This window comes from Cetorhinus maximus, chromosome 22, assembly GCF_964194155.1.
Source record: "Cetorhinus maximus chromosome 22, sCetMax3.hap1.1, whole genome shotgun sequence".
Taxonomy (NCBI): Eukaryota; Metazoa; Chordata; class Chondrichthyes; order Lamniformes; family Cetorhinidae; genus Cetorhinus; species Cetorhinus maximus.
The window spans coordinates 44,917,586-44,939,369 of NC_135900.1; the positions used below are offsets into that span (position 1 = coordinate 44,917,586).

The 21,784-nt window shown below is 43.5% G+C and overlaps 2 protein-coding genes across 2 annotated transcripts in view; one reads left to right on the forward strand and one right to left on the reverse strand.

The window, feature by feature from the left end:
* Positions 1–909: 909 nt before the first annotated feature.
* On the reverse strand, positions 910–19,415 carry adck2 (aarF domain containing kinase 2). Its single transcript, XM_078568214.1, has 8 exons — positions 17,800–19,415; positions 16,992–17,138; positions 15,326–15,454; positions 8,626–8,721; positions 2,887–3,138; positions 1,818–1,946; positions 1,406–1,459; positions 910–1,305 (listed from the first exon to the last, which is right to left on the reverse strand). The coding sequence occupies exons 1-8, from the start codon at positions 18,733–18,735 to the stop codon at positions 1,168–1,170; spliced, it is 1,881 nt and encodes a 626-aa protein (XP_078424340.1). The 5' UTR covers positions 18,736–19,415; the 3' UTR covers positions 910–1,167.
* Positions 19,416–19,662: 247 nt separating this feature from the next.
* LOC144696659 (DENN domain-containing protein 2A) overlaps positions 19,663–21,784 on the forward strand; it is a 138,310-nt gene continuing 136,188 nt past the window's right edge. The window contains exon 1 of the mRNA XM_078568216.1: positions 19,663–19,752. The gene's annotated coding sequence lies outside the window, so the exon portion shown is untranslated. The remainder of the gene's footprint in view (positions 19,753–21,784) is intronic.

Consider the following 21,784-nt stretch of genomic DNA (forward strand, 5'->3'; position numbering starts at 1 on the left):
AGAAGTAGATAGAGTCTTGTTAATCAAGGGAATCAAAGATTATCAGGGGTAGATGGGACCATGGAAATCGAATCACAAGAAGATCAGCCTTGATCTTATTGAATGGCAGGGCAGGCTCAAGGGGTCGAATGGTCTACTCCTGTTCCTATTTCTTATGTTTTCCTTTTCAGATCACCCACCCTTGCAAAATATGATCAAGCTTCTCCACTCAAAGTGCTTCCCAGAGTTCTCCATACCTCTGACAGTCTTAGCTGTGGCTCAGTGGGTTGCACACTCATCTGGTTAGATTGTGGGTTCAAGTCCCATTCTAGAGACTAGAGTATGAAAATCTAGGCTGACACTCCAGTGCAATACTGAGGGAGTGCTGTACTTTCAGAGATGTTGTCTTTTGGTTGAGATGTTAAACTGAGGCCTCATCTGTTCTCTCAGGTGGACATAAAAGATCCCATGGCACTATTTTGAAGAGCAGGGGAATTAGCCTTGATATGTATTGCTCAATCAACATAATTAAAAACAGATTATTTGGTCATTATCACGTTGCTGTTTGTGGGAGCTTGCCATGTGCAAATTGGCTGCTGCGTTTCTTACAATACAACCGTGACTACACTTCACAAGTATTTCATTTGGGACAACCTGAGATCATGAAAGGTGCTATATACATGCAAGCATTTTTTCTTTCTCCCTCTTGTGAAATAGGAGGCACAGCACGGTTGAAATCAGAGACATAGGGAAACTGTTTGGTTGTTGCCTTTTATTAGTTTATGATACAGAGTTCTGCAGCACCTGTGCACTGTACCAACTTTTTAACCCTCCCCACTCTGTGCTAACAGACATAGACTCATCATTGAAAATCACATTTGTTCAGTCTGTCAGTGCAGTGAGACAGAATCAATATATCCAAGAACTCTGGACATTCACACATTTAATCTTGCACTTTCATTTTGCTCACAGTTTCATGAGGGTTCAAAACACGGAGAAACATTACGAATTATTCTACAAATGGACTTTTACTAGTCTTGGCATCAGCCTGTAGTTAAATAAATCACTAAATTCCCACTATCATGATGATCGAACATTGAATAGATGTGAAACTCTGGTAGATGTGTTCTCTCCTTTCCTTAGTAAGGGTGGTCAAAGATGCAATGCTACAGACAGCTGTGACTGCCATTACAAACCTGTGGCGTTCTTCAATAGCAAAGGTCTGGCCACTTCCAACAAGTCCAGCCTGGGATCCAGAGAACGACTGAGGCCCTCCAAGACTATGAAGGCAAAGATGATGGAGGCAAAGCTACTTTGCACCTTGACCTGGTGTTGACAGAAGAAATGCAAACAAAGCTGCAGTCATATTTAAATCAATCATAGACAAAGAGCTACACATGTAACCAATCCCAGAATTCCACTCTACCTTGTGTGCAAGGAGTGTCTCCAAAACCTGAGACAGTAAACTTGCAATATGGAGCTGAGAAGATAAGAGGAAAAGTGTTTAAAAAGAGATCAGCTAATACAGACATATCTCAAGGCAATAAACAATTCTTTTCACCTCCCTCATCAACTAGTAGCATCAGCCCACCTACCATTCTATCTGACAGCAATCTCAGCGGCTAAAACGAACTATACAACTGCAGTATTCCATGCAGCCACTTCATTCTGGGACAATTAAGTAGAAATCAACATTATTACTACAAACGCATTAATTAGAGAACTCTGTATAAGCTCTATGATTTGGCATTGCTTGCTCCATATTGCTGCATTATAATCAGCATTATTATAGCATGGCCTCACTTCCCTTATCTAAGGAATGTTAGTGTGCTAGATACCTCTCCCAGAGAACCTGTCCTCATCTTGGCTTCGCTGAAGAGCTTTTCTATTTCAGATTTCAACAGTTGTATGTCCCGGCATTCACTGGTTCTGGCCTGGGTCAGCAGTAATTCTGCAACCTGTTCACCCTGAAAATAAAAACCCACAGAATTACACATTATGAAGCAGAAATCTAGATGAATTTGGTAAACCTGTTTTAGCCTGCATGCAGTTTGAGCACCCACCCCCAACACAATGCCTCTCCAATCAAAAGCCCAGCTTTGGGAATGAAGAAAACTGAAGCATGGCTAAGAAAAAACTGAAGCATGGCTAAGAACCAAACAAACAGGAAACTAAATTGGATTGAATGACTTGAAGAGGAACAATCAAGGAATACACAGTACTGAACAGTTACCATGGTTACAAAGTATAAAGTCAATCATGCAAGTCAACTGTTAAATATTTTGTGTTGGAATTAATTAAATGACTTCTTTATTCAAGTTGTTGAATGGTGCTAAACCCATACCAGTAAATGGCACTAATTTTGACAAAATCAGTTAATCTCAGCAACAAGAAGCTTTTAACTCTGACTGGGTCAAAAGAAAAGCCAGTGTGAGGCCCACAGTGCCACCCAGAGGAGAACACCTTGATCTTGTTATCTGTTCTAGTATTGTCACTCTGGTAAGCATATGATGGATGAATTTACCCCTTACTACTGACTGGCACACGATGCTGCCAGTACCACATATTGCTTAAATTAGAGCTAGCAATTTTGGCACAGCACATTACCCCACAAAGACAGGTCTGATGACTTAATGTCCAAATATTACAATTTTGTCTTAAATGTTTGCAGAAACAGTGAAAATTCCAGTTTCCAAGTGGATCAAAATGATAAGTTATTTTCCATATTTAAAAGTGAATTGCAATTCCACAACTTGAAATCCTCAGCTAGATTAAATGGTGGGATCAAAAAAAACCACACAAGCCACATGATCTACACTGTCAGATAATATGTAGCACATCCCTTGCCTGGTCTTTTGAGGATGGAATATGGTGCATACAGGGGGAAAAGAATTCAAAGGTTCGTACCTGCCCTTCAATTACAGCAGTGAAGATAGCCTTGAAATTATGTAATTCAGATGGTTGGAGTTCAGTAACAATGCCAGTATCTAAAAGAATAAGCTTTAATGGACATTGGGATGAATGCACATTAACAATGAGTGTATCGCATAAGTCTACAATGGTTGTCTTGTCATCATTTTGTAGGTTGAACTGATCAGCCCCCCGGATGAGGATATTTCCAGGGTGAAGGTCTCCATGAATAAAGTTATCCACAAATACCTACAGAAAGACAAACATGTCAAAAAACAAAAAGATCAACTGGGAGCAATATCACAATAACACAGAAAATGAAAACGAAGGGTTTTTTGGGGCATATTTTGGGATGTTGACTGAAGCCACCTTCCATTAGGCTGCATTTTTTTGTGCCACAATGCTCGGAGGAGCACTTCCTGCACACGTGCAGATGCAGCGTCATGTGACTGTTAAAGCGAGAAATGCTTTTAAGTACAGCTCTGCTTTGTCAGTAAACATAGGAATTATGCATTTTTTCTGCAAGATGGTGTCTTAGATCTGTCTCCTTCACAACAAAATTAGTTAATGGAAAAAAAATGCAACTAGTCAGACAGCAACTATTTTGATATCCATTCAAATAGTCATTCAAATAGTGAATGCAAGATGCCTGGGAGTGACAGCTAGATATTTTTCCCTAGCAACCAGACAGTGTCCTTAACAGTGGTGTTTCACCACTCATAAGAATCAATAAAATAAATATTTAAGAGAAAAAAGGAATCACCCAATGTGAGGCTTGAAACCATGATGCTGGGATTAAGAGTCCCATTATCTACCAACTAAACTAGCCAGGCTGTGTAGGAAGTCCCTGCACGCAGCCTTTCCAACCTGATCACTTATTCAAATATGTTGTATTTATTTTTTTATAAAAGTATCATTTAGTAGTTAAAGTTTCAGTTAAACTTGCCCATTTGCAGTGTTAAACTGGCCTGGAAGCAAAATGGCATGCACCTACCATCTTGGTGGGAGAATCTGTACATTCGCCAGAGGTCGCAATTCGGGCCAAGTGTGTATGCGCATCTGTTCCTGATGCCTTTAGGTCAGTGGCAGAAGTTTCAATTATTGCACCATAACCTCCTCAAGCCTCTGGATCATGTGCTTCCCCGAGTTTCTAATCTCTCATTGATCCCATCTGCCAATTTCCATCCATTTGATTATGATCACCATATCTGCTCCCCTCTGAGCCCTAACTGCACCATACCACTCCATTACTACTTTTTTTATATTCATTCACAGGATGTGGGCTTCGCTGGCTGGGCCAGCATTTATTGCCCATCCCTAGTTGCCCTTGAGAAGGTGGTGGTGAATTGCCTTCTTGAACAGCTGCAGTCCATGTGGTGTAGGTACACCCACAGTGCTGTTAGGGAGGGAGTTCCAGGATTTCGACCCAGCGACAATGAAGAAACAGTGATATATTTCCAAGTCAGGATGGTGAGTGACTTAGAGGGGAACTTCCAGGTGGTAGTGTTCCCATGTGTCTGCTGCCCTTGTCCTTCTAGGTAGTAGTTAGTGGTCGTGGGTTTGGAAGGTGCTAAGGAGCCTTGGTGAATTCTTGAAGTGCATCTTGTAGATGGTACACTGCTGCTACTGGGCATCAGTGGTGGAGGGAGTGAATGTTTGTGAATGTGGTGCCAATCAAGCGACTGCTTTGTCCTGGACGGTGTCTAGCTTCTTCAATGTTGTGGGAGCTGCACTCATCCAGGCAAGTGGAGAGTTTTCCATCACACTCCTGACTTGTGCCTCGTAGATGGTGGACAGACTTTGGGGAGTCAGGAGGTGAGTTACTCGTTGCAGGATTCCTAGCCTCTGACCTGCTCTTGTAGCCACAGTATTTATATGGCGAGTCCAGTTCAGTTTCTGGTCAATAGTAACCCCCAGGATGTTGATAATGGGGGATTCAGTGATGGTAATGCCATTGAACATCAAGGGGCGATGGTTGGATTCTCTCTTGTTGGAGATAGTCATTGCCTGACACTTGTGTGGCGCAAATGTTACTTGCCATTCGTCAACCCAAGCCTGGATATTGTCCAGGTCTTGCTGCATTTGGACATGGACTGCTTCTGTATCTGAGGAGTCACGAATGGTACTGAACATTGTGCAATCATCAGCAAACATCCCCACTTCTGACCTTATGATGGAAGGTCATTGATGAAGCAGCTGAAGATGGTTGGGCCTAGGACATTACCCTGAGGAACTCCTGCAGTGATGTCCTGGAGCTGAGATGACTGACCTCCAACAACCACAACCATCTTCCTTTGTGGTAGGTATGACTCCAACCAGCGGAGAATTTTCCCCCTGATTCCCATTGTCTCCAGTTTTGCTAGGGCTCCTTAATGCCACACTGGGTCAAATGCTGCCTTGATGTCAAGAGCACTCACTTTCACCTCACCTCAGGAGTTCAGCTCTTTTGTCCATGTTTGAACCAAGGCTGTAATGAGGTCAGCAACTGAGTGGCCGTGGTGGAACCCAAATTGGGCATCAGTGAGCAGATTATTGGTAAGCAAGTGCCGCTTGATAGTACTGCCGAGGACCCCTTCCATTACTTTACTGATGATCAAGAGTAGACTGATGGGACGGTAATTGGCTGTGTTGGATTTGTCCTGCTTTTTGTGTACAGGACATATCTGAGCTATTTTCCACATTGCCAGGTAGATGCCAGTGTTGTAGCTTACTGGAACAGCTTGGCTATGGGCGCGACAAGTTCTGGAGCACAAGTCTTCAGTACTATTGCCAGAATATTGTCAGGGCCCATAGCCTTTGCAGTATCCATTGCCTTCAGCCGTTTCTTGATATCACGTGGAGTGAATCGAATTGGCTGGAGACTGGCATCTGTGATGCTGGGGACCTCCGGAGGAGGCCGAGACGGATCATCCACTCAGCACTTCTGACTGAAGATTGTTGCGAATGCTTCAGCCTTATCTTTTGCACTGCTGTGCTGTGCTCCTCCATCATTGAGGATGGGGATATTTGTGGAGCCACCTCCTCCAGTGAGTTGTTTAATTGTCCACCACCATTTACGACTGGATGTGGCAGGCCTGCAGAGCTTAGATCTGATCCGTTGGTTGTGGAATCGCTTAGCTCTGACTATCACTTGCTGCTTATGCTGTTTAGCATGCAAGTAGTCCTGTGTTGTAGCTTCACCAGGTTGTCACCTCATTTTTAGTTATGCCTGGTGCTGCTCCTGGCATGCCCTCCTGCACTCTTCTTTGAACCAAGGTTGATCCCCTGGCTCAATGGTAATGGTAGAGTGGGGGATATGCCAGGCCATGAGGTTATAGATTGTGTTGGAGTACAATTCTGCTGCTGCTGCTGATGGATCACAGCACCTCATGGATGCCCAGTTTTGAGTTGCTAGATCTGTTGGAAATCTATCCCATTTAGCACAGTGGTAATGCCACACAACATGATGGGGAGTATCCTTAATGTGATGGCGGGACTTTGTCTCCACAATAACTGTGCGGTGGTCACTCCTACTGATACTGTCATGGACAGATGCATCTGCGGCAGGCAGGTTGGTGAGGATGAGGTCAAATATGTTTTTCCCTCTTGTTGGTTCCCTCACCACCTGCCACAGACCCAGTCTCGCAGCTTTGTCATTTAGGACTCAGGCAGCTCGGTTGGTAGTGGCGCCACCGAGCCACTCTTGGTGATGGACATTGAAATCCCCCACCCAGAGTACATTCTGCACCCTTGCCACCCTCAGTGCTTCCTCCAAGTGATGTTCAACATGGAGGAGCACTGATTCATCAGCTGAGGGAGGGCGGTAGGTGGTAATCAGCAGGAGGTTTCCTTGCCCATGTTTAACCTGATGCCATAAGACTTTATGGGGTGCGGTGTCGATGTTGAGGACTCCCAGGGCAACTCCCTCCCTACTATATACAACTGTGCTGCTGCCTTTCCTGGGTCTGCCCTGCCGGTGGGACAGGACATACCCACAGATGGTGTTGGTGGAGTCTGGGACATTATCTGTAAGGTATGATTCCGTGAGGATGACTATGTCAGGCTGTTGCTTGACTAGTCTGTGAGACAGCTCTCCCAATTTTGGCACTAGCCGCCAGATGTTAAAAAGGACTTTGCAGAGTCGACAGCTTCCTTCAACAGTTATTCCACATCACTGCCCCATTGCTTCCCAAGCTTTTCCTAAGCCCTTACACTTTTTTTGCCTATCTTGCCCTATACTGCTTCTTTCCCTCCCTCAGCTCCCAGCTTAGATAGTTTATCTGCCCTTGTTCCCACCTAATCTTCTTACTCATCCCCATCCTCCTCATGCTCATCACTCCACTTCTGCATCTCTCCGCCCATTCCTTCTCCTTCTCTCCTCTCCCCAACCCCATCTCCTTTGAACCTCTCCTCTTGCTCACTCCCCCTCTTTTTCTTCTTTTCTTATCCCTCTTTGCCCACTTCCTCTTCACCTACCACTCATTCCAATTATTCCTTCAATTACTAAGCCTGTTTGACCAGAACTTCGACCAGCACTTGGCTTTGAATTCCCATGTCCACTGCCACAGGAGATGGCCCAGTTTTAACAAAATGGAATTTGACTTGTTATTGTAAGTCAGTGGCCCAGATGTTATCCCTTAAGCATCAGAAGCATCCCTCTTTGCATCAAAAATTGGCTCACCATGAGCAACACCATAAGAGGCTTTGTAGTAATATATTAAAATGCTGTTTGTTTGTTTGTTTGTTTCAAGTTTGTCATAATTTTGATACTAAGTACATTGCAACCAATCAGTAAAATTTAACTCCTCAGTCTATCACAATCACTGAGGAGTGTGGTGGTGATAACATCTGTTGCTCTTACTTGCCCCAGATGATAGTGCTGTAACCTCTGAAAAACAAGATTATAAGGTCAGGTAAGCTATCTAAGCCGGGGCTGAGGGAGGGAAAGAAGCAGTTATACGGAAGGTAGGCAAAGAAAGAGTACAGCCTGAGAGAAAGCATAGGAAGCAATGGGGAAATGATGTGGAGTAACAGATGAAGGAGGTAATATCTGTTATTTTTGCTTGCACTGCACCCTCAGGCTGGTACAACAAATAGTTATAGAAACATACCATTTCCACTGACTAACTGTGAAAACCACTACGGAAGACAAACAGGTATATAAATTATATATATTATGCACATGCATACAGATGGATAAACAGATTTTGCGTGTTCTCTCACACGTCATACACTGAGCCAAATAGACTAAAAAGGTCCCAGCTGAATTTGAGTCTGTACTAGGGCTCTACTGGAAATGCTTCAATTGGCCTTATTGTCCCTGAGCAAGGGAAAGGAAGGAAAATCAATCAAGGTGATCTTTCCTGGAAAATACTTACATAGGAATGTCAGGCATTGACAAGTTCTGGCTTTGTGGTGCCACAGTTAAATAATTTGACAATACTCACTGTTCAGCCTCATACACAAAGAATGGGCATGTACCTCACTCAGGATGAGTCAACATTTTTAAGTCAGGGTAAATGTGTTTGGAAAATGTTTAATTGGTCACTACCAATTGAGTCATGGATGCAGCTCCCACAACAACCTTGTTTTCTCATATGCAATTGTAATTGCCATCTGGCTCAATCAACAAATACTTCCCATATTCTCCCATGCATAGGGATGTTTTACATACTGTGGACCTTCACATTAAATGTTTTGTTGACCCTTCCTTTCTCACGTCTTTTTCAGTCCCATAACTATTTGCCCCTGAGTTACCATCTTCAGCAGCATTTCCAGCCCGGCTCTTGCCAACCTCTGCTTCAATATGTTAGGTACATCCTTTGTCAAGTACCTCGAGATGGGTTCACTCTCCTAAAACACAAAGAACACAGAAGAATTAGAGTTGCATGACCCTTCATGGTAGCATTCAGTGGCATTTAATTCAATGTTGAGTGTTTTTACAAGTTTTGTGTCTAGACTCTAGAATATTGGTTTATCAGCCAAGCAATTCTGTTTTGTAGGAGATACTGAGCCAAAGCTATTATTACATAAAGTTTATACATTCCCAGTGTAAATACAGAATGATGTGAAATTTACATGCGATGTTGTAGCAACTCTCTGGCTGAGAATACATAGTCCAAGGACACTTCTGCTTTATACCTTTGGAGATAGAGAAGAAATATTCCCACTGACTCAAACACCACAGTTATCTATATATTGGACAATGCATAAGATCACAAGACAGCAAGAACTAGAAAATGTCACTCACCTCTTTTAGTTTGTCTTTTCATTTAGGTGAGGGATTACCAGGCTTCTGTCTTTCTTGGCTGCATAGGTCCACACCATGGGCCACATATAGTTTAAAATCTATGTCCATATTAATTTGCAAATATTTTTAAGTTTTTAACACTAACAGAGTTAAGTGTTTTGATTTAGGATCTATCCACCAGTGAGGTAACAGTACAAGGAACAATCCACCAATTTACAATAGTATAAATCATAATACAATCTGCAAATAGGCCCCAAATTACATGGCCTTTGAGGAGATTTCTAGAGCTTGGAAGCTGAAGGTTGGATACCACTGATTTAAGTCCATAATGGAGAACCCTTTCAGACCATATTCATCTCAGTGCTGTCTTGATCCAAAGCCCACACAAGAGCTCTTGGTTTACACTCAAACTTACTTCTTTTCTAGTTCAGCACAGAAAACTCTGACAAGAATCTAATAATTTCTGTGAAAATTTTAACCACTGAGATCATGTTTCTCTCCCTTATTCCAATGAGAAATTGCTGTCCCTGGACCCATTTTCTGACCATGCGTGAAAGGCCAACAGGCCCGTAATTACACAGAATGATATTTCATACTTAAAAAGAAAGAATTGGCAATCTGTGATTCTCCCACTCATTATAAGCAGCTCCAATCTTCATTCCATTGAAATCAATGGGGTGAAAATCATGTTGGGGGTGAGGAAATGTTCTATACTTACAAGCGATCCACTCCTCCAGGTTACTGCCCATGCAGTGAAGATGAAACTTTGCCATATTATCTACCTTTCAAAGCTGTGCTCTGTGTTCAACAGGTTTTGCAACATTTTCCTTAACCCATCCCAAGCCCATCTATCACTGGCCCTCTATCCAGCTCTACCTGTCCCACCCCCCCCCCCCCCCCCCTTAAACAAGCTTATATTTCACCTCTTTTCTATTTTTCCTTAGTTCTGTTGAAGAGTCATACGGACTCGAAACGTTAACTGTGTTCCTTTCCACAGATGCTGTCAGACCTGCTGAGTTTTTCCAGGTATTTTTGTTTTTGTTCTTACTTTACACATCTATTGCTGCCTCAGGCACATTCCATTTATGCATTAGACAATATTTATCTTCATTTCTGCAATTTCTTACTAGCCTGCATGTATTCTCCATGGACACAAATGCATCACCTTCATATCACTTAGTTGGCTGGGAATATTACAGATGTAGTCCATTCTAAAGGCTGTTGAGAGATAATTATTTAGAAGCTCTGTTCAGCAGTTAAGCTCACCTATCTTATTAACAAGGCAAAGAATCAATATTTTCCAGCAGTATGTGCTGGGATTTATAATTTTGCTTTTCATAAGAATGCAATAAACGTAAATACCACCACTATCAGGACCTCTTAAATGGTAAGTATAACCATTTCACTTAAGTTCTACAAAATAGGATTTCTTTTTTTTGGAAAACAGATTATAAAAAGAGGCATTTTTAAAAAATTCATCCACGGGATGTGGACTTCGCTGGCTAGGCCAGCATTTATTGCCCATCCCTAATTGCCCTTGAGAAGGTGGTGGTGAGCTGCCTTCTTGTACCGTTGCAGTCCATGTGGTGTAGGTACACCCGCAGTGCTGTTAGGGAGTTCCAGGATTTTGACTCAGCGACAATGAAGGAACGGCGATATATTTTCAAGTCAAGATGGTGAGTGACTTGGAGGGGAACTTCCAGGTGGTGGTGTTCCCATTTATCTGTTGCCCTTGACCTTCTAGGTGGTGGTGGCCGTGGGTTTGGAAGGAGCCTTGGTGAATTCTTGAAGTGCATCTTGTAGATGGTACACTGCTGCTACTGGGCATCGGTGATGGAGGGAGTGAATGTATGTGAATGTGGCGCCAATCAAGCGGACTGCTTTGTTCTGGATGGTGTCAAGCTTCTTCAGTGTTGTAGGAGATACACTCATCCAGGCAAGTGGGGAGTATTCCATCACATTCCTGGCTTGTCCCTTGTAGATGATGGACAGGCTTTGAGGATTCAGGAGGTGAGTTACTCATCGCAGGATTCCTAGCCTCTGACCTGCTCTTGTAGCCACAGTATTTATATGGCTAGTCCAGTTCAGTTTCTGGTCAATGGTAACCCCCAGGATGTTGATAGTGGGGGATTCGGTGATGGTAATGCCATTGAACGTCAAGGGGCAATGGTTGGATTCTCTCTTGTTGGAGATAGTCATTGCCTGATGCTTGTGTGGCGCAAATGTTACTTGCCATTCGTCAACCCAAGCCTGGATATTGTCCAGGTTTTGCTGAATTTAGACATGGGCTGCTTCTGTATCTAAGGAGTCACGAATGGTGCTGAACATTGTGCAATCATCAGCGAACATCCCCACTTCTGACCTTATGATGGAAGGTCATTGATGAAGCAGCTGAAGATGGTTGGGCCTAGGACACTACCCTGAGGAACTCCTGCAGTAATGTCCTGGAGCTGAGATGACTGACCTCCAACAACCACAACCATCTTCCTTTGTGCTAGGTATGACTCCAACCAGCAGAGAGTTTTCCCCCCGATTCCCATTGATTCCAGTTTTGCTAGGGCTCCTTGATGCCACACTGGGTCAAATGCTGCCTTGGTGTCAAGGGCAGTCACTCTCACCTCACCTCCGGAGTTCAGCTCTTTTGTTCATGTTTGAACCAAGGCTGTAATGAGGTCAGGAGCTGAGTGGCTCTGGCGGAACCCAAACTGGGCATCAGTGAGCAGATTATTGCTAAGCAAGTGCCGCTTGATAGCACTGTTGATGACCCCTTCCATTACTTTACTGATGATCGAGAGTAGACTGATGGGGCAGTAATTGGCCAGGTTGGATTTGTCCTGCTTTCTGTGTACAGGACATACCTGGGCTATTTTCCACATAGCCAGGTAGATGCCAGTATTGTAGCTGTACTGGAATAGCTTGGCTAGGGGGCGCGACAAGTTCTGGAGCACAAGTCTTCAGTACTATCGCCGGAATATTGTCAGGGCCCATAGCTTTTGCAGCATCCAGTGCCTTCAGCTGTTTCTTGATATCACGTGGAATGAATCGAATTGGCTGAAGACTGGCATCTGTGATGCTGGGGACCTCCAGAGGAGGCCGAGATAGATCATCCACTTGGCACTTCTGGCTGAAGATTGTTGCGAATGCTTCAGCCTTATCTTTTGCACTGCTGTGCTGTGTTCCTCCATTATTGAGAATGGGGATATTTGTGCAGCCTCCTCCTCCAGTGAGTTGTTTAATTGTCCACCACCATTCACGACTGGATGTGGCAGGACTGCAGAGCTTAAATCTGATCCTTTGGTTGTGGGATCACTTAGCTCTGTCTATCACTTGCTGCTTATGCTGTTTGGCATGCAAGTAGTCCTGTGCTGTAGCTTCACCAGGCTGACATCTCATTTTTAGATATGCCTGGTGCTGCTCCTGGCATGCCCTGCTGCACTCTTCATTGAAGCAGGGTTGATCCCCTAGCTTAATGGTAGAGTCGGGGAGATGCTGGGCCATGAGGTTACAGATTGTGTTCGAGTACAGTTCTGCTTCTGCTGATGGATCACAGCACCTCATGGATGCCCAGTCTTGAGTTGCTATATCTGTTCGAAATCTATCCCATTTAGCACAGTGGTAGTATCACATAACACGATGGAGGGTATCCTCAACGTGAAGGCGGGACTTCGTCTCCACAATGACTGTGTGGTGGTCACTCCTACCGATACTGTCATGGACAAATGCATCTGCGGCAGGCAGGTTGGTGAGGATGAGGTCAAATACGTTTTTCCCTCTTGTTGATTCCCTCACCACCTGCCGCAGACCCAGTCTAGCAGCTATGTCATTTTGTCATTTAGGACTCGGCCAGCTCGGTCAGTAGTGGTACTGCCGAGCCACTCTTGGTGATGGGACATTGAAATCCCTCACCCAAGGTACATTCTGCGCCTTTGCCACCCTCAGTGCTTCCTCCAAGTGATGTTCAACATGGAGGAGCACTGATTCATCAGCTGAGGGAGGGCGGTAGGTGGTAATCAGCAGGAGGTTTCCTTGCCCATGTTTGACCTGACGCCATGAGACTTCATGGGGGCTGGAGTCGATGTTGAGGACTTACGGGACAACTCCCTCCTAACTGTATACCACTTAGCAGTCCTGTAATTCATTATGCTCCTGTGTAAAATGAGAACAGATTAAATTATGTCACTGAAGATTTGAAGACCATCTTGCGAAGTTGGGAATCCTCAGGTAAGATTTTTTGATTACACACACCTTTGTGTCCTTTAACAATTTTCCTAACCAGATATTTGAAAAAAACGTTAAGATGCTTATATTTGAGTATTGCTGAAAAGAAAGACATGTCAAAGCTTTTTATCTTGCACACATCAGGACACTTTACAATAATATAAGGGGCAAACAATAATTTATAATGTATGAAAAAAAGTGCTGATTGGTTGTCAGGTGGACTCTGATTGGTAGAGGTGTTGCCATGGAGAATGCACCAGTGATGGTGATTGACAGTTAACTGCCAAGCAAAGACTGCAATTTAAACCAGACAGCTTGACCCTGATTGGTCAAGGCATTGCCCTGAGGAATGAGTCAGCGAATGGCTGTCAGTTTGTTTAGCTGAAACAGGCGCAACGTGTGTACACGTTCCTTCTGTCTGCAAAGAACGGGGTCCTGTGTATTAATATATGTAGCTTCCGCTATGCGCAAATACACCACACTGCGAGGCCAACTGACAATCTTAAATTGGTTGTCAGCGTAACTCTTAACACGCTGAGGATTATTTAGCAAATGTTGTCCAATTGCAGAATCACACCTAATGTCAGACACTGTGTTTTGAGTTTTGCAAGTAGGGGCTGGTTAGGTACGATCTGTACTTGTCCGTTAAAAACACTGACTAGCGCATGCTGTTTGATACGATCTGCCAGTCTTTGGGACATATGGTCTACATACCTAGCATCACACTGGCACTGAAATTCATATACCACATTACTCAACTGTGCGACAGGCAGAACATCTTTTTGACTTGACGGCAGCATCCTGTTGGAGGCGTATACTACTCATGTTGCTACTGCGTAGTAGCAACGTGAAACAGCTCGCTTCACTTGTTGCTCATATTTTTGAGATATCTTGCCCTTCCCAGATCATCTGGGGTAGACTGGGCACTTTTCAAGGCTGAAAGTGACGGCCTTAGGTCTGTTCATGAGTTTGTGTGATATACAGCGTGAAATGATCTGATCTGGGTAGTCATTGTCCTGCAGGGATGCCTTTGATGCACCCTATTTCAACATCAAGCTTGCATGGTGAGCAAAGGCTCGGGTCCCATTTACAAGGTTGCCGATAAGACCAATCTTATAGCATGTGGAGCTGTAAGGATCCCAACTCATATATTGACCAATGAAGGTAGGCTTGCAGTAGACTGTGGTAGAAAACCCCCCTGAAAGATTTCGCAACTAGTGCATTAAGAAAGGGGAGTTCATTTGATTGCTCCATCTCAAAGGTAAATTTGAGCGCAGGATGCAGCCCATTAAGAAATGTAAGGAAATTATTACATGCAGCTGCGGATTTAAATATAGTGAACGTATCATAAGTATACACTGTTTTCCCCTTATATTGGTATTCTTGCAAAGCGTCCTGGTGAGTGCAAGACAAAAAGCTTCGAAATGTCTCTTTTTTCAGCAATACTCAAGTTCTGTACTACCAAATGGATACTTATATTTGGTTAGCACTTTACCATTTCAAGTCATCTCAGGGTACTTTCGCACAATTAATTTCTTTTGAAGTGCAGTCACTGTGTTACGTTGGGTGTTATTTGACACATGATCAGCTGTTAAGTATTACTGTTCTGCTGAAGGAAGAATTCTTCCAAACTCTAGCTTCCTTCAAGAGCTTTGTTAGTTTTGTACATGTACTGTAGCCCTGAAATTGTAAATTAAATTGCCATTCATTATTGCGAGCTGCAGTAGATTTGGGGCTGGATAAACAGATTGCACAGTATATTCCCACACCACATGTGTCACAGCTAGTAACGTAATTGTTATATCTTCCTTTATTCAGTTACCCTCAGCATAGGATCAACTCAAGCTTTCCCTCTTTTCCTATGGTTAAATTCTCATCTCTATCTCCTTAGCATGTCAGGATTTAAGAACTCTGAAAACCAAATTAAAACCGTGTTTTATCCCTTACAGCACTGCACATTTTAGCAATAAGTTCTATTAAAAAAAATACCTCAAAGGTTTCAATCAGAATTGTTCTTGTGACAAATGGCCTGAGAGGTATTGGAAACTTGACAGATTCCATATCCTGAAAATTCTCTCGGAATCTCTCCATATTCTTTGCTTCGTATCTCAGGTCAATCTGTGGAGTAATGCCAGGAAACAGTGTTTAGTTTAGACAAGTACTCTTTGAAATGAGCTATTAGGAATAAGTAATTTCTCACTAACTTTGATTCTGAGTAGATCCCTATTCAAAAAAAACTTACTAACCTGAGGCAAATCGTAAGGATCAGAGAAAGATTTTAAATTCCATAAAGGGAAATAACATGGAAATATAAATCGAAAGCAAGCACTAATCCTGCCATTGTTACTTTGAGATTTTGTTTTCCAAATGTAGACGTCCCATCAACTAACATGAACTGCAGTCAGTCACAAAGTACCGAGGCATTTGCAAAAGGAACAGGCAAAACACCTAACCCAATAATTGAAGCTGCAGCCAAGTACTTCAAACTAAGGGATAGGCTCTCAACCCATGAATAGGTCTCTCTAAGAATAAAAAGACTATACAGTTAACGGTATGATTAAAGTAAGGATTATTTCTGAATTTGTTAATAGGGTTCAACGGTTACACGTTACTTTTTCAGTTGGGGAAGGAATGTAAGATGGCAGCTCAAACCAAGTTCACTAAATGTTTGTGTGATCTGATTGGTTACTGCCAGTTATGTGCCACTTTAGGATTGGTATTTATTGTTATTGGCCAATTTAAGATTGTTAATCTGCCAAAAAGTGTAAACATTTTTATTGTAGTTTTCTGCTGCTTAATTGTTCATCGTTTTGATGATTTGACACATTCATGTTTACAGAATCACACAGAATCACAGTGCAGAAGAGGCCCTTCGGCCCATCGAGTCTGCACTGACATGTGAGAAACACCTGACCTACCTTCCTAATCCCATTTACCAGCACTTGGCCCATAGCCTTGAATGTTATGAAGTGCCAAGTACTCATCCAGGTACTTTTTAAAGGATGTGAGGCAACCTGCCTCCACCACCCTTCCAGGCAGTGCATTCCAGACCGTCACCACCCTCTGGGTAAAAAAGTTTTTCCTCACATCCCCCCCAAACTTCCTGCCCCTCACCTTGAACTTATGCCTCCTTGTGACTGACCCTTCAACTAAGGGGAACAGCTGCTCCCTATCCATCCTGTCCATGCCCCTCATAATCTTGTACATCTCGATCAGGTTGCCCCTCAGCCTTCTCTGCTCCAGCGAAAACAACCCAAGTCTATCCAACCTCTCTTCATAACTTAAATGTTTCATCCCAGGCAACATCCTGGTGAATCTCCTCTGCACCCCTTCCAGTGCAATCACATCCTTCCTATAATGTGGCGACCAGAACTGCACACAGTACTCTGATGATATATGTTATTATTTAACTTTAATTTTAGCAACTACTAATTTCCGCCCACTGATGTACACCTATTTGTAACACTTTTAGCCATATGGCGTTTAAAAAACATAACATGACACACATGTCTTCTCCTAGAAGATGTTTGAAGAGCACTTGAGTTGCAAATGGAATGGAAAAGAACACCCCTGTTAACTTTCTCTCCTGCCTCCTCACTCACAAATTTGAGAAAGATCATGGTCAGAACGAGACAGAGTTAATGTGTGCCCTCACCAGGTGTGTCATGAGCTTTTCAAACTCTCCCACTACTTCAGTCAAGCTCAGCCACTTCAGACCTGGCAGAAGATTGAGAACCCAGCTGGCTGCTTTCATCAGCATCAGATCCATACTGACTCGATGTGCTATCCCAGGATGCATCACCTACAAAAAGAAACAATTACTGTGAACCTCTGGGTTGTAGAGTGGCTTCGCACATTGCCTTAGCCTGCAGTCAGACATTATAAAGAACCCAAAGAGCATGGGATGAAAATCATCTTTCTGATAACTCTAAATTATCCCCAAAAGATCATTTGGATCAGTTTGGAGAACTCAGGCAAGATTGCAGAAATGCCTAAAAATTCAGCATTAATTGACACTGAAATTCACTCTGATTCAATGGTGGCTATTGTGGGAAGCTGTTTTTTCTATTTACTTTGGAGATTAAGGTACATTGATCCTAAAGAGTAGGAGGAGCAACGCCCTGCATTCTGACCTTTGCAGTACCCGATTTGAGATCTGTTTGCGAGGCTAGGTAGGTATAAATTTTATATCTAATTATCTTGATGCAGACATTGTGTGCAAAAATGCGAAAGCTATTCTTTTCATGAACTTCCCTCTACTCAATTACAAAATGAAAATACATAGATAGCCAGTCTTAGGTCTCTTTTCATCTGCTCCAGCTTATTACATACGGGTATTCTCACTAATTATAGTCTAACCCTCCTGCTCAATCTTTAAGCACTAAAAAAGCAGCTTGTATAGGGGATAACCTAAACTTCACGTTATTTACCACACACGTTGTACTCTGTAGGAATTGTAATACCTTGATAGCCACTGTAATGAGATGGTGCTGCTGTACTGTTGATTCAGGATGAAGGGTTGCCTTTCCATCCTCCAGTTCTGGCATCCCAATGAATTCTGCGACAGTTTCAGGCCCATTTTTGGGATCATGATGGCTAACTTCATTGATCTGATCTGGAAACTCATTCTGTTTTTTACCAAACATATAATGAAACATCCCCCGAAGCCCAAACACTTCCCAGGCTTCAAACTGGTCCTCTTTTTCAAAGCTTTCTGCAAGTTTCTGAAATTCAGAGTTATTAATGTTCCTTGGATCACTGTAAGCTCTATAGACCTGAGCAATGCAGCCTGATCTGATTGGTTCCTTATTTTCAATCTGAAATATGTTTCTCCAGCCCTCTCCAAAGGCCCTTTTCATACTATACTCAGTGTAGTCCCAAGGGTGCGGAGTGACGTGGGCACGTAGTCTGGAGAGTTTATCACAGAACTCCACTGAGAAGAGGTCTCTTCTGGTGCTGAACCACTGGCCCAGTTTAATGAAAGTAGGGCCTGCAGCCTCTATAGATCTCAATAGCAGATCACACCAGAGCAAAGCAAAACTGGAAGACATAAAACAAACTGGATACAGCAGCAACAAAGGACCAAACCTCAACAGCAGGATCACAGCTCGGATAGCCACATGGAAAGTGAAACGTAGCTTCCAGAATAGATCTTTCAAAAATGAGCGTGCAGTCCCTGAATTTGGCCAGTGTAGCACTTTTGCCTCCACAGTGACCATCTTCTGGGAGTTTGCAACTGACGAAACTCCGAGACCTAGACAAGCAAAAGTAAGCTTGGGTAATTTCTTCACCCTGAAAGATATTTTCAATGCAGGACTGTGTGATATCAAGACAGTGGCTCTCAATATGGGTCTGAACATTGCTGGAGGTATCCTACAACTAAAGAGAAAGGTTGCCATTCTAGAGGAACTATGTGGCCAACAAGGTTTATAGATATTGAGGCTGGACACCCAACAAACACTATTTTTTGAACCTGATTTCCATATGATCCAATGCAGCTCTTCAAATTGCTATTTTATCATGTAATCCATCAATAGCGTTTAAAATTGTAGTCTCAACACTTCCAGCAGCCAATCCATTCATTCCCAAGAGATATTAAAGGAGATTCACAGGATCAGGAAGGCCTCAGCGAGATGTTCTGGTGATATTCCACCTGAATGAATTGAGCACCGAAGCTGTTATTTGACAAACCACAGGTAACGATTCATCTAGGCCACTGCGTTACCAGCGGTGTATTTCTCACTATGGCCAACCCCCTCCCTCAGGACGGTTGCTATGGTTGTGCTTCGGCCTTAATGCACCGCTCCTCCCTCTGATCCTTCCTCACTGTCAGCCAGAGCAGGAACTCTCTCTTGACTGGTTTTACCTATCCTCCATCACAGACAGACCTCCCCGTCTCTCTCTCTCCCTCTCCTCTCCTTCCTCCCTCCCGCCCTTCTCTCTCTCTCTCTATCTGTCTCTCCTTCCCCCTCTCTCGCTCACTGTCTGTCTGTCTCCCCCCTTTCTCTCTCTCTCTCTCTCTGTCTTTCGCTCTCTCCTTGACACAAACTGCATCCGCCAAACAAATTACCTCATGCCTAGAGATGGTACCGCGCACGCGCACTCAGCCAGACCCAACTCACTGCCCAACCTCCCCTCCTATTGGTCCTATTACACAGACCCCGCCTCCTGCCTTTCCCTATTGGTCCCATTACACAGACCCCGCCTCCTGCCTTCCCCTATTGGTCCCGATATACAGACCCCGCCTCCTGCCTTCTCCTATTGGTCCCGGCATACAGACCCCGCCTCTGCCTCCTCCTATTGGTCGGAGGGAAGTTTGAGGCAGGGATGGGAGATTCGCGCGATTCTTGTGCCCGGGGACAGCAGGAGCTCCTCTGGCCGGACCCCCACCTAACACAGGGACAGCCTCTGCTCAGGTACCAGCTGGGGTTTTTACTATGATCTTTAATAAATATGAATACATTTAGTGAAGGTTGTTGTTGCAGTGTTTAATGCATTCCTAGTTTATAAACCCTCCTCAGTGTGTTTGAACTGATTTGTGTGAGAATAGTGTTAGACATTCTCCTCATGCATTGCAGCCCAGTCCACTTCTGGGTTTGTCTCGGGGAAAAATGGTTTCGTTGGTTGGCTATTAACGGATAAAAACTTGTTTTATTTGTATTTTTAAAACTAAGAGCGGGAAGGGAGCAGCTGTTGCCATAGGAAGATGAAGAGCTTGCTTTGTTAAATCCTCAGCATTTGCTGTATCGGTTAAAGAAACAGGTGCTGGGTGAGATACAGTGACACAGAATCAGCCAAGGGAAAAAGACTCAAAATCATCAGAAAGATTGGGACCACTGACCTCCAAAGGGGGACTTCAGTAATCAACATTTGATTGTACTTAAAGGGGTACAGCTTTAGAAATGTTTCCAAGGTTGCTGGGTGACCAATTTGTGGTTTAATCAAGAAATCACTTTAGATCTCATGTGTTGCAATGATATGTTTTAAATTTCCTACGTTACAACAATGACTACAATTTAGAAGTACTTCATGGGCTGTAAAGCGCTTTGGGATGTCATGAGGTTGTGAAATGCGCTACAGAAAATGCAAGACATTTTAAAAAAATTTACTGAGCTTCCCCCAAAAGTCAAGACCAAATGCATCATTAGCTGTAGCAAGGTTAGATAAGTGGACCAAGGAGAGGATAGGTGAGAGGAAGGTGGTGGGTTTCTCACTACCCCTCTCTCCCTGCCTTGCCCCATCTCTTCCCTCCTCTCTCAGATATCATTGATGCATTCTGTTCCTTTATAATGAGCTAACTGGAATGTCAGCATCCTGGCCAGATCAGGCTGACTGTTAGGTTCAGAGTCCAAAAATCAGCCCAGCTGCATTCATCTCATGGTACTTTTACAATTCCACCCATTTGACGTGGCCCAGAAGTATTTACATTTCATCACAGATCATAAAAAGTGCTGTAATTTTCTGGTCCCTCATGCTGCATTGACTTTGCCCCTTTGCGCTATAATGTGTACATGATAAAAGAAAAATACTGCGGATGCTGGAAATCTGAAATAAAGACAGAAAATACTGGAAAACCTTCAGCAGGTCCAGCAGCATCTGTGGAGAGAGAAACAGAGTTAATGTTTTGCATCTGTATGACTCTTCAGAGCATGTACACATGATTCCTTGTCATAAAAAATGTTCAGACCTTTTTATATTACTTTTCATACCTGTTTTTTGTCTTTGGCCACTCTCATCCCTGCAACTGGCAACATGTACTACATGCTGTGTCACAATGTGATCTGTGCCTATCTGTCCCTAAGACTGTCCCTATGACTACAACTAGACTGGAATGGATTTGGTTCCAGGGCACCTTGCAAACTAACCAACACTGTGTGACCACCCTGTCTACCTGCTATCCACTGGAGAATGTCTCTAGCATGAGATCTTGTATAAGCCTACAAAATGCACTCGAGAGTCCTTCCTCACTGTGCCTTGTACACAACCACCACAGACACTGTTACTACCAAACATCACAATCTTCTCTTTCATCTGCTTAAAACCATTAATCACCCTCTCCTGGCCAACTCTGGGCTGCCACAGATGGTGCTGTTAAGAAGCATGGCATTGCATCCACCCTTTGTGACCCGTCGCAACAGACTCAAACTTGCTGGCTTTTTTCAGTGTCAAATTGTGTGGTTGTCAAATCATATGGTTGCCTTGTTAAATTAAAGCTCTGTCCATTGCAGCGTCTATCAAGCATTTCAGCCCATGTATTGCGCAGTCAATGCAGTCCTTGCGTCCAGACAGACAGCAAATCTTGTGTGCAGGCCTCCGAGAAACTATGCCGGGGAGAATTTTCTGCCAGTCCCTATGTCACTAACTTCCTTCCTCCAGTCAGTCGCTACCATGCCTTTGTCAGGCACCTAGCTGGATCTGTGAATATGCCTTCGGATTTTGTAAGCCACA